Consider the following 13,116-nt stretch of genomic DNA (forward strand, 5'->3'; position numbering starts at 1 on the left):
CTGTTTGGAAATGAAATCCTATTCTACGCCTCCTCCATGAACAGTATGTAACGGTGTCAAACAGGACAATTCTGCCCTTGCGAATATACCCCTACTTTTTTTTAAAACTTTATGAATATACCCTTATTTGCCATTATATTTCATCAATATTTCAAACAAGAATATGAACAAGAATTTGGACAGCATCATGACACACAAAAGTAAGTTGAAACCACATGCATATATATAGATAGATAACATCTCATCATGCATATCCAAAAGAAACATGGTATGTAGGCGGTCTACTTCAACAGTCCTACTCTTGCAGTATTGTTATCTCGAGCAAGTTTGCTCAAATGGCTTAACTTTGAGATCTGAATAAATAAATATTAATTCAGCAGCTTGCAGCAGGCCAGCAGCAATAGCAACACAGTTTTTATTAACTGAATGTGATCAAAATTGGGAAAAAAAGATGTTACAATTTATCTGTGTAAAGAAAAAGAAACAATAGATTTATGTGTAGCCATTTACAAAATTTTGTGACTAGGAATATGTGATTAATATATATATATATAACATAATCAAATTTATGCCAAACAGGAATCAGCAAAGAAGCAATCCCTCGCTTGTGGCTTCTTGTAGATATTGGTGGCCCGAACTTTTGATTTGTGGTTGAATGATCAAAGATGCTGACGCGGACTTTGGGGGCCATGCCACCGAAAACGTTGAATACGTGACACAGGCTAGTTTCTTGCATCTATTCTTGGTAGGGAATTGAGAAATGTCTAATTTGTAATATTAACAAAACAGCAGAGACAGAGGTTTAAGAATGGAATAGTTGGACTGTTTGACTAAGAAATTTCATCACAAGTTGATTGCTTTGGCCTATAGCTTATAAACAAGTAGCTCAGTCAGGATAGAAGCTTCCAAGGTCAAGAAATTAGACTTGGCATCATTTGAGGACTTTGTTTACTATCAATCTTGAAATTTTTAGATTTTAAAATTAGATTATTATCTGTGAATGGAGGAAATAACAAACATGAAACGATTCATTGTGAAGTGACTTTCATCTGTAGTTTTATTTGTGTTTTGAAGCAATAAAATGAAACTACTGTTGGAATTAGCCTTAGACTCTGGGCTGTAGAAGGAGCGACAGCATGATCTTGTGCTTGTCTCGAATTCGGTCGGTGCCGCATGGTTGGCCCATTATGGCATCAGTTATGGCACTCGCGTGACGGGCCTTGAATGTGACAACCAGCCCAGTTGACCCCAAGGCTTGTGGGGCAGCGAATGCTGGAAAGCCCTTTTTCACAAGTAGTAGGAGTACTTGTATTGTTTTTGTTGTGGTTGCGGTCCACACACACGCGCGCGCGGCGCGGCACGGGGAACAAACGCACAGCAAGCACATGCCCGGACTTGGACGACCAGAGTCCGGACCGGACGCCGTGCGAGCACGGGCATGGCATCTCGCCGTCCGTTTCCTGCGGCAACCACGAGCGCAAGGTGGCGCCGGAGCCGAAGGCGATCCCATCATATCCGCCGCCCGCAAGGACCGGCCGCCGGCCGGGTGTCCGACGCGGGGAATTGAAGACAGAGCAAGCCGCAGGTGCAGGTCTGACCTTCTGCCGAAGCGAGGAGCCACGGAAACTCTCCCGCGCGTATGTGCCACGAGCGTGTAGCCTAGGCTATCCGCCGCGCGACAAGGCCCATCCGGGCGGGTGGCGATGGCTGGCGTACGGGTCGGTTTCGTCACGCCCGCCAGGGCAGCAGCGGCGACGGCGACGGCGACGGCCGTACGTCGCGGCATGCGTGCGTGTGTGGCCCGCCCCGCCCGACAAGCGGCCGTGGCCAGCCATGCCAGGGCCGGGACGACGGAGGCGACCATGCACCGCACCGGTGGCCGCATGGACGACGGCGGCCACACACAGGAGCCATGACTAGGTGCAAACGTGATAGCGTACGTACGGCCGGACGGTGCCTGCGTGCGTTATCACTTACTATCAGTACCGGTCCGTGCCAAAACGGTCGTGGAAAAAAAAATGCAAGCCGCGTTGGACGGATCGAGTAATCCCAAACGGACCGGCGCCCTGGACCACCTGTGCATGGTCCAGATGGGTGGATTGGAGCGAGCTTCGTGAGAAATCCGAACTCCGGCGACTCGCTCGGTCGTAGTAGAAAGTCCTTTTCTGTTTCTTTTATTTGTTTTGAAGCTTGCTAGGAGCACTGGCTATCAGTAAAAAAAGACGAGAAGATAAGGCACCCGTGTCGGCAAGCGCTCGAACACGGGTGGGCTGCTCCAGCTGGGCACAGGGCAACCGGACCCGCACCTGCCAAATCTATAATGTCTTTAATTTATCACAAAAGATATACCTTTTGTGGAAAAAAAAGTACTGTAAGATAATGTCTGGTAGTAGGTCCGAAGTTTCCAAAGGAAAGGTATGCAGGTGGCCTCTGCGTGCTAGGCTGATGGCTACCGGGCGATAGAGGGGGGGGCCGGGCTTGCATCTTCCTGCAAACAAAAGGCCCCTAATGATGGTGCTAAGTGCACCCAGCGTGGCCAGCTTTCGACATTGATGAGCCTTTGCTCGCGTCCACCGCGCGCAGCTAGCTAACTCCGATCAATGGCTCCGTCCGGCCAAGTACGCTATTCGTGCCTTCGAAGATTTCGGCACCATGATGGTGTCCTGCGAAACGTTTGTTGGCCCGGCAGATCGAGCGCTGTTTGGCCAGGGGAGGGGAAGGAGAGGGGCGAGTACAATCGTTGCCTTTTCGATCACAGCTCCCCAACCATTTCCTGTTCATGCACCTGCTAGTGTGGCGGTGCCCAAAGGACGGCCGCAGCACATGCTGCTGGAGCAGCGACGGCCGTTCTCATCCACTGCTTGATCGACCACCGCCTCTCATCACTGGTTAGAAACGAAAGGCAAGTGAGCCAAGCCGAAATATTAGAGCCACACGCGCGACTATGAGCGGAGGAGCAACGGGGATGTCTCAAGACAACCGGTGGATAAGAATCCCTACGGAGATGTGGTAGCCGGGGGCCGGTTGAAAGAGGCCGGATCCGGCGGCTCTGACAATCAAGGCAGATGGCTTGGGGACGAGCTTATCTTAGATCGAGAGTGGACCTCGTAGGAAGTCGCTAATCGCACTCCCATATGAGGCCACGAATAGCCCCCCAGCCAAGGCCTAAGACTTATCCTCCTCCTACTGCTTCGTGGCAGATCGTTGGAGAGATCATTCTAGATAAGCTGCATGCTCGTTTTAGACCTGATCATAGCCCACCCAACCCGACCCGCCATGAATGTATAGGTCGGGTATGAGCTGCCTGAAATTATTGACTTGAAATCCAAAAAATGATTTAAAAATTATACATAAAAATCAGATTTTATTCAACCCATTCTAACCACATACCGGGTCAGGCTCGGCCTAAGAAATTCAGCCCGATGAATATAATTCTTTTACCCGACCCGACCCGGCGGGACGATCAGATCTACTTTTTTTTAATGGGATGTGCCAACTTTATTCAAACAGCATAGCTAGTACAAACTCCATCAGGAGGATCAAAAAACCAAACATGTCTTCCTACTGATTCATAAATCGAGCTTCTAGCTAAAACATGGTCATCAGTGTTCGACGCCCTCCCTTCATGGACAACTTCTATTTTTTTGAAATTCGCCATACCAGCCTTCATCTCTCTGATTACATGGGCGTATCGACCCATTCCAGGCCCTGCCATGCTTCAAACAGCACAGGAGCAGTCTGTGGCAATATGCACCCTCCTGATCATGAGGTCCGCTGCAAGGGTTAGGCCTTCACGGCACGCCAGCACTTCCACCGTCTCCGGGTCGGATATGCCCTTCATCACTAGGGCCGACGCTCCCATGAAAGCGCCCGCCCCATCCCTCGCCACCGCCGCCATCACCACAATATCAAAATTCTTCGTAAGTGCGGCGTCGACATTTACCTTCATCAGGCCTTGCGGGGGCGGAATCCATTTGGTAGCTGCAGCAGGTGCACAGCCCGCACCCGCGCCCCCCTTCCTCTCCACTGTCGGCATAGCCGTCTCCAAGTCTGCAATAAACCTCTCTATGAAGCTGTGAGTGAACAATGGGCTCTGAAAAATATTTTCATGAATTGCCTTCCTCCTCGCATGCCAAATTGCCCACAAAGTTACAACAAGTCTCACCAACTTATCATGAGCGAGACCTGCTATTGCTTCGTGGATCCACCCGCGTGCATTGTCATCTTGTGCCTGACTGATGAAATCAACAAGTTCATCACATTGTAAAGCCCAAACGCACCTGGCCATATTGCATTCCAGCAACGAGTGCTTCCACGAATCCTGACCGCCACAGATAGAACAATTGCTTGTCTGTGCCATGTTTCTGCGATGCCGCACATCGCCTGTCAGAATGGAGTGCTTAGCGAGCCTCCATAGGAACACCCGGATCTTCGACGGGACCTTGACTGATCATAGATCCGTCCAGTCTTTCTGGTCTGCCTCGACATCTGATCTCCCCGGGTTGTGTTCAATCCAGTTCGACCACCGTTTTTGTGTCGTGACCAGCATCCGGTAAGCCGATCTAACAGAGAAAACTCCGAACTTCTCGTAATGCTAGGCCCAGAAATCCTCCTGCCTCCGCCCAGACAGCGGAATGCTTCCGAACGATCAGATCTACTTGTTCTACACAGGGCGAGCAGCGGGCCTCATGGGCGGTGGCGATAAAAGTAAAAAGGGCCGGTCAAACGAAGAGCAGCCCATCTCTTGCGGCCCAGCATGAACACGGTAATGCTCGGCCACGTCGTCTCCTGCTTGTCTTTTTTTTTAAAAAAAAAAGAAAAACCGAGTCCACGGCCTCTCCCACGTCGCCAGTGGCTCGGATCCTGGAGTTGATGATCGATGGTTTTTTTAAGAAAGATTATGATCGATGATTCACTGTGAGGCTACAGTGATCGTGCCCGCACGTGTGCTCGCTCGCCGCATCCACGGCACCGAGTGAATCTTACCGTTGGCTTCCCCGGGCCCCACGGACCTGACGCCTCCTCTCCTCTTGGGTGGGCCCAGGTGAGGTCAGTAACGCTACCCCACTTGACGCTGCTGCCTCCACCACAGGAGGAAACTGCCAACGTGGTAGAGCAACACGACACGAGGCCGCCACAAAAATCCAGCCAGCGGCTTCCCTGTCGCGCCAGTGTCATGCCGCTCCCCCTCTGGCCTTTGCCTCTACCCTGCTCCGCCGCCGTTGCCGTGTCTGGCTCGTGGGCCCGCTGTTGGCCTCTCGGAGAATGTCGGTCCACGCCGACGAGGCGGTCTTGCCATTTGCCAAACAGAAGCTGTGGCCGTGGCCCGTCCCTCTCCCTGGCTTTCATTCCACCTTTGGCCTTTGGTTGAGACTTGAGAATTGAGATCCAAGGAATTGGAACCCCGTGGCATTCATGTCCAGTCCACGCCTCCGCGGTACTGATTGCAGGTAACTTTTCAGTTGGAGTAACTCGCAAAAAAAAAATCTGCTGGGGTACGCCGCGTACTAGATCTTTCGGCAGGGATGTTTCCATGGTGTGAGTTGTTTTTAGAAGGTGTCCGGTAGTTGTGCCGTGAGCTACTGCGGATGAGGAGTCCGGTAGTATTAAAATTTAGATTCTTTGTGTATGATCAACCCCACTTGTTAATCGGCTAGCAAGAACTGTTTTAAGAAAACTCTTTTCAAAATAAATCCCTGCATGTCTGAAATATAGTTTTACTACAAATAGACCACAGCCTTATCCTTGATTTATCCTGAGCATATCTGAATATCTGAGTTACCCCCTCCGTGGATGGGGTTGGACTTGTTGAGTACTTTCGTACTCCCCCGATATATATTTGTGGTTTTTCCTCAGAAGAAGATCCAGACTACGCTGTTGAAGACGTTGAGTAGAGGTTGCGTCCGAACCCCAACCTTGCATGTGGTGTTAGTCCTCTGTAAGATATTTCTGCTAGCGCATCACTCTGAGACCGAGCTGGAGACTGTCTGGGTCGTACTTTGATGTATCACTGTAGTTGTTTTACTACTTATTATCATCGTTTGCATCGAGTGTCCACACCGCAGAGCTACGACACGGAGCGCAAGGCCCACGAGCTCATGGAGGAGGCCTGCTCGGAGCTCACGCGGGTGGTGGAGGAGGACCAGGCGGAGGTGGAGCTGCTGCGCCGCGAGTGCCTGCGCATGCAGGAGGACATGGAGGAGGAGCGCCAGATGCTGCAGATGGCGGAGGTCTGGCGCGAGGAGCGCGTGCAGATGAAGCTCGCCGACGCCAAGCTCGCACTCAAGGCCAAGTATGCGCAGCTCGCCCACCTGCAGGCGGAGATGGAGGCGTTCCTCAGGACGAGGACGAGGACGAGGACGAGGACTTGCTCGTGCCACTCGTCCACGCCCATGCGGGAGGCACGCTTCATCGTCAGCGATGCCGCGGCTCGGCCTCGCGGGGGCGGCGGTAGCGGCCGCGCCAGCAGCCAGCACGACGACGACGACGAGGTGGATGCGGATTCGGTGTTCGAGCACTTCCGCTGCAAGGAGGAGACCAGCAGCCCCACGCCGTCGAACGCCAGCGCGATGATGCAGTCGCCGGTGATTCCGGCGACGGACCTCTTCCTGGCAAAGGTCGACAATGGGGGCAGCTCATCCACCGACATGGACATGGACTACGACGGAGGCAGGGACTCGTGCAGCTAGTTGGGGACCAGCGATCGCTCGGCTTCGGTGGCCAACGGGAACAGCGGCATGGCGTCAGGCGCCAGCCGGCGGTTGTCGGTGGGGAAGAACACGGTGCTGATACGCAGGCTCTGGAGGTCAGCCATCGCCGAGGCTTAGCGGCCGGCAGCTGTTTGTCCGTCTAAAATGGCACAATCCAATAAGGCATGGATTATCCTATATTTTTTATCCAATAAAATTCAATCCTATTGAGTCTAAAGCAACTAGATGTCCATATCCAATTAGATTCAAATCCAATAAAATCTAAGTGCCAAAATCCAATTAGATATGGATTTAGTCCAATCCATTCTTATGCGTACGGGGTACGCGTGTGACCATGTACATACATTTCGGGAATCACTGAGGATCTTGCCACCACCTTCTTGTGGCGATAGCTACGACGCGCCTATGCTGCTATGCACCGGTCCGGGACCAGCCAGCATCCTGCGATCAAGCCAGGCCGGTAAATTCAGTTGCCCAAGATGCTCGCAAAACCACAGTCGCTGCTCATGCCATGTATTTTGCCCACTGCACAACTAAGAGAGTCCCTAGGACAACAAAGGGTTCGTTTGGATCACCTAGCACTAGAGTTTAGTTCGGACTAAACTTTAGTAGTAGGTAACTAAATTTAGTATTAGATAACTAAACTTTTAGTTCATGCATCTTTGGATATGTAGACTAAGGGTGCGTTTAGCAGAGCTCCCGAGCTTATCTCTGAATTTAGTAGGAGCTCCACCAAATAGTTTTTCCAGAAAGAAGTGATTCTCCACGGATTTTGTGAAATAAACTATAAGACTGGGAGCTGAAAAAAATAGCTTCTCTTGATTCTGTGGAGTGAATGAATCTCCATCTTGATTTTTAAGATTTCAACCATATAATCACTTCATATTATCAGCACGCTATAGAAAATCAGAATCAGATGAAGCTCTACCAAATAAGCCCTAACCTTTAGGTTGGAAGCTGTTTGAAACATAAAAATGGGTAAAACTAAACTTTAGTGTGAATTAGGTTGGTTCTATGGACTAAACTTTGGTTGGAACAAAGTTAAATTTCAGACTACCTGTTTGGATCATCTAATGGACTAAATTTTAGATGTAAAAGTTAATCCTAAATCCAAATCTAAGGGCAGTCTCGAGGGGATCACACAGTTATCAAGATAAAGAAATTGGAGCGACTCTCATCTCTAAAACTCCTCCTCTCTTCTTATAAATGATTGCGTCATATCAACAAATTTACTGATGTAGCATGATATTTAATATTCATAATATTTTCATTAAAATTGACGTAGGACAATCTAAGATTCTGTTCGGTTGCACTGAAGCCAGCTGCGGCTGATTCGAGCCTGGCCGATCAGCTAATAATCAGCCGCGGCTGGCTGATTCGTGCCTGGCCAGCCCAGCCGATATGTCCATCCGAACAGAGTATAAGTGAACCTACGCCACAATCTCGATAGCTAGCTGAACGACATCCAGTTCCGGCCTTGTAGCCAGGGCTTGCAATGGCGGAGGACCAGCATGGCAAGGTTTTTATATTTTGATAAAGACACTACATATTTATTATCTACCTTATTTTTCTATACTCTAATAATAGATAATATGTGCTTAAATTTGTTACCCACCATATTTAATTCGTCCTCTGCTGGGCCGCGACGCTCGCCGTGCACAGACCCCTACTCCCCACGGCCACGCTTTGTGCATGGTTGTACACAACAAAACTGGCGCGTCGCCTTCTCAGTTCCTGGCGCCAAGTGGTAACCAGGCTTTCATGCTTCTTCTGTTCCGGCGCTTTTCTAGCCGTTCCCATCACAGGCGACAAAGCCTAGTCTAATCAGGAGAAGCCTTTTTTCACCCGTTGCCAGCGTGGCGAACAGAGCAGAGATGCCAGAGAGGGAGACGCGAACGCCAAAGACGGCTGGGCCCGGGCTGGGTGACCGGCCCGTTACGCCCGCGTCGTGTTCCGCCGGCCCCGTCGCAAACCCCACACCTCCACCACCTCCTCCAGGAGGCAGATCAGATCCACGAGCCCATCGCCCCGCGCCAATGACAAATGGGCCCATCGCCCCTCTCGGTCTCTTGCGCCAGGGAGGCTCGGGGCCGAGAGCCCCGAGGCGGTCGCATTGATGGCGGCCAACTGCCACGTGAGAAGGGAGGCCCCACCCGTCATTCCCAGACCCGGGCGCCACGGACCCACCCGAGCCTCAGGCTCGGACAGCCGTTAGCGCATCCGAGCCTGCCGCGCGGAGGGACGCCGACCCCGAAGCCACTAAAGAATTCGGAGAACCAGCGGAAAAACAGAGGAAAGCCTATGGGAGGAGGGGAGAGAGGAATGCGGAAGGGTAGTGGCCTGGTAGTAGTGTAGTGGTGGGCTAGTGCTCGCGGAGGCGGAGCAGAGAGAGAGAGCTGGGAGAGCGAGCAGAGCAAGCAAGCAAAGCGTAGTCGAGGCCTGGCGAATTGATTGCGCCCACCACGTCTTCTCCACCTCCGTCCGTCCTCGCCAAGCCACCATCATTGCCGCCACCGCGCCGCCCGCCCGCGGGAGGCATTCTTAACTGTTCCTCTCTCCCTTGGCTTCTCGGCGAAGTGTTGCGGTTGCGGCGGTACGTGCGCTGTGCTGAAGGGGGGGGGGGGGGGGGGGGGGAGCGAGAGGAGGAGGGAGCTCCAGCACCCCACCACCTCGCCACCTCCATTAAAGGCGCTCACGCGCCGCCTCCGCCTCCACGAGAAAGCGAGGCGAGGGGGGAGGGTGAGGGTGAGGGCGTACGCCACCTGAGCTGACTCGTCGTCAAGCCCTCTCTGTCTCTCTCTTCCTCACTCCCCTCACGGGGGGCAGGCAGCCCGCGTCCACAGGCCGCTCGCCAACGCCCAGCGCCCCCTCGCCGCACCACCCGCCCGCCACCCCACGCCGTGCGCCTTTAAAGTGCGCGCGCGCGCGCCATCTTAAAGGTTCCCACGCCACCGCTCGCGCTCGTCTTTGCGCCACGACGAGGTTGATCGGTGCTTTTGATTCTGCTCCTTGTCGCTGCAGAGGTCAGAGAGAGAAGCAGAGGAGGAGGAGGAGGAGGAGGAGCGGCGGCAATGGCGGTGACCGCGCGGCGGCTCCGCGCAGTCGTGGCGTGCGTCGTCCTGGCGGTGGCGGCGGCGTTGGCGCCGCGGCCGGCGGCGGGCATCCTCGACCCGAACGACTTCCTGGCGCTGCAGACGGTGCGGCGGTCGCTGGACGACATGCCGGGGTCGGCGTTCTTCGACGGCTGGGACTTCACCGCCGACCCCTGCGGGTTCCCCGGCGTGTTCTGCGACGGGGACCGGGTGGCGTCGCTCGCGCTCGGGGACCCGCGGGCCGGGTCGCCGGGGCTGATGGGGCGCCTCGACCCGGCGCTGGGCAGGCTGTCCGCGCTCACCGAGCTCTCGCTCGTGCCGGGGCGCGTCGAGGGCCAGCTCCCGGCGTCGCTCGCGTCCTGCTCGAACCTCCGCTTCCTGGCCGTCAGCAAGAACCTCCTCTCGGGCCAGATACCGGACGGCTTCGGCGCGCTGTCCAACCTCCGGACGCTCGACCTCAGCTTCAACCAGATCTCCGGCGCCATCCCGCCGTCCATCGCCGCGCTGCCGTCGATCACCAACCTCATCCTCTGCCATAACCAGCTCACCGGCGGCGTGCCGTCGTTCCAGGACTCGTCCACGCTGCTCCGGCTGGACCTCAAGCACAACGCGCTCGCCGGCGGCGTGCCCGCCCTCCCGGCCGGGCTGCAGTACCTCTCGCTGTCCGCGAACAGGCTGAGCGGCACGGTGGAGCAGGTGCTGCCCCGGCTGACCCGGCTCAACTTCCTAGACCTCAGCATGAACCAGCTGGAGGGCCCGATCCCGCCGGCGGTGTTCGCGTTGCCGCTCTCCGTGCTGCAGCTGCAGCGCAACTTCTTCGCGGGGCCCGTGCAGCCGGCGGGCGACGTGACGATCCCGGTGGTGAACCTGAGCTACAACCGGTTTTGGGGCCAGGTGTCGCCGCTGCTGGCCGGCGTCGGGCAGCTGTACCTGAACAACAACCGGTTCACCGGCGAGGTCCCGTCGCGGCTGGTGCAGGAGCTGGTGGGCTCCGGCGGGCTGCAGGTGCTCTACCTGCAGCACAACTTCCTGACGGGCATCGAGATATCGCCGTCGTCGTCGCTCCCCTCCACCGTCTCGCTCTGCCTCATGTACAACTGCATGGTGCCGCCGGTGTACGCGCCGTGCCCGATCAAGGCCGGGTCGCAGAACACGCGGCCAGCGGACCAGTGCCCGGAGTGGAGGGGATGAGCGCCGAGCTCCAGGCTGATCGTGCCTCAGCAATGCCAATGCCGGATCGCCTCGGATTATCGGTCGGAAACTGAAGAACTGATGAAGAACAGTGGATGGAGATTGCAAAGCGGTGGTCTCTGATTCTTTGATTAATTTGTCCAGTTGTTACTTGTGTTCTTAATTCTTTTTTTTTCTGGATTGGGCGGATAGTTACAGACAAGTGCCTCAATAATCGGGTGTTACAGGTGTAGTAAGTTTTTGTTTAGGTGTACTCCGATGTGCATTGTGTCTTCCCCCTTCTGCTGTATAGTGAGCTAGCTACTGTCACACTGGCTCCTGATGCTGTTGGATCAGACGATGGATGGTGATGAGAGCCGGTGACGCTATTTAATCTCATCATGTCCCTGAACAAATCATGTGAACAAGCATGTACTGTGCTTGGTTTTTGTTCGCCTCGCCAGGAACTCCGCGCAGCGCGCTACTGATCCTTTTGTTTGCTTCTTTGTTAGCGACTTAGCGGTGCCTGCAAGGATGCTGTTTGTGCCTTTGTGGTGGTGTTGTGGTGTGCGATCTTATCCCTGAAATCATTGGATGGCCGGTGGTGTGGAGCCCCCCCCCCCCCCCCCCCCCCGGTGTTCTTCTTGGCTGCATTGGGGTGGGCTATCAGATCATGTGGGATTCAGGGATTGCGGATTAATGGCTTCGTTGTAGTGAATGCCAAGCTATAATGGTGACGCTCTGCTCTCTCTCTTGCCTACTAGCGGACCAGGGGCGGGCCCAGGATTTAGAGTGTGGATATTCAAAATATATTAAGGGTCTAAATTTTTTTTGGATGGCCTAAAGCCTTTATACTTTTGGCAAGTATTAAGTATAGCTGATTATAGTACTCCCTCCATTCACTTTTGATAGCTATATTTCAAAAACTTAAATGTTCAAAAATGATAGCTATATTTACTATTGGTATGGGTTGTGACAATAAATAGCACTAGTTACAAGGAGTTTCCAGTTAAACCATTGGAGGACCAACAAAAAAGTCTGTTGCATTTATTAGATTGATAAGCACACTTGTGGTGCCCTTGGTCATTGTGCCATATGGAAATATATCAATCAAAACTGAATAGAGGGAGTATAACATAGCAGTAGTTCAATGTTCAATCATATATAGCAGAAATTGATCAATATACCAAAGTAGAAATTATTTGACATGCTAAAGTGGCAATTGACAACATGTGAAATACAAAGAATACATTTAATAGCACAATGAGAAGAAAGCTTACAAATTATAATATAGTGTAGACCTTTTGTAGTGTGCTGCTGCTTCCTGGTGCCTGGCTGCCTGCTGCCTGCCGCCAAGGACTTCAAATCAGGAGTACCAAACTTCTTCCTCTTCATGTTTCAAGGCTGCAAGAATAAATCACAGAATCACTTCATTCAAATTGTACACCACTAATTTAGAGGATCGAAGACAATGACACAATGAAATTTGTGCTCAATTAGACCTTTTGTAGTGTGCTGCTGCTTCCTGGTGCCTGGCTGCCTGCTGCCTCGCTGAGTCGCTGGCTGCAGCCCGCAGCTTGCCGCTGCCCGCCGCCCGCCGCTGGCCCGTGCCCCATGGCGGCGTGGCCGCTGCCCGCCGGCCGCCGCTAGCCGCTGCCGGCCTGGCCCTGCCGGCTGCCGCCACGCCCGGCGCCCTGCCTGCTGCTGTGCCGCAGTGCCGCTGCCGCCCTGGATCTGCGCCGCCTCCGCGCCCTGCCGCCCTGGACGCCGGCCGCGCCTCAGCGCCTGGCCGCTGGCCTGCCACCCTGCCTGCCCGCTCTAGCCGCCGCCACCACCGATCTAGGTCAAGCAGGAGGCTCGAGCGTGCCTGTCGGGGTGAGGGAGGAGGACCGAAGGGGACTGGGCCATTGAGGAGTGGGGAGTTACTTTGGCCTTTCGAGGTTGGGCCTATTGGGCTGATTGTTTGGCCAATGGGCCTCGTTGAGACGGGGAGGGAGGCGAATGGGAAACGAGTTTTGGGCCAAAAATACCCTAAACCAATGTATTTTGCTCTTATTTGCTATTTTACAATATATACATAGCATATACATGTATATATAAAATTTTTTGCTCAAAATAATGGGTATTCAATTGAATACCCTTGA

The 13,116-nt window shown here is 53.6% G+C and overlaps 2 protein-coding genes across 2 annotated transcripts; both read left to right on the forward strand.

Annotated features, from left to right (window-relative positions):
• The first annotated feature begins 5,349 nt into the window (after positions 1 to 5,349).
• LOC120701366 lies at positions 5,350 to 6,927 on the forward strand. Its single transcript, XM_039985449.1, has 2 exons — positions 5,350 to 5,938; positions 6,052 to 6,927. Exons 1-2 carry the CDS (start codon positions 5,794 to 5,796, stop codon positions 6,687 to 6,689), a joined length of 783 nt encoding a protein of 260 aa, XP_039841383.1. The 5' UTR covers positions 5,350 to 5,793; the 3' UTR covers positions 6,690 to 6,927.
• Positions 6,928 to 8,994: 2,067 nt separating this feature from the next.
• On the forward strand, positions 8,995 to 11,426 carry LOC120698753 (LRR receptor-like serine/threonine-protein kinase ER1). The gene is made up of 2 exons (XM_039982482.1): positions 8,995 to 9,649; positions 9,732 to 11,426. Exon 2 carries the CDS (start codon positions 9,782 to 9,784, stop codon positions 10,991 to 10,993), a length of 1,212 nt encoding a protein of 403 aa, XP_039838416.1. The 5' UTR covers positions 8,995 to 9,649; positions 9,732 to 9,781; the 3' UTR covers positions 10,994 to 11,426.
• The last annotated feature ends 1,690 nt before the right edge of the window (positions 11,427 to 13,116 follow it).

This window comes from Panicum virgatum, chromosome 3K, assembly GCF_016808335.1.
Source record: "Panicum virgatum strain AP13 chromosome 3K, P.virgatum_v5, whole genome shotgun sequence".
NCBI classification, from domain to species: Eukaryota; Viridiplantae; Streptophyta; class Magnoliopsida; order Poales; family Poaceae; genus Panicum; species Panicum virgatum.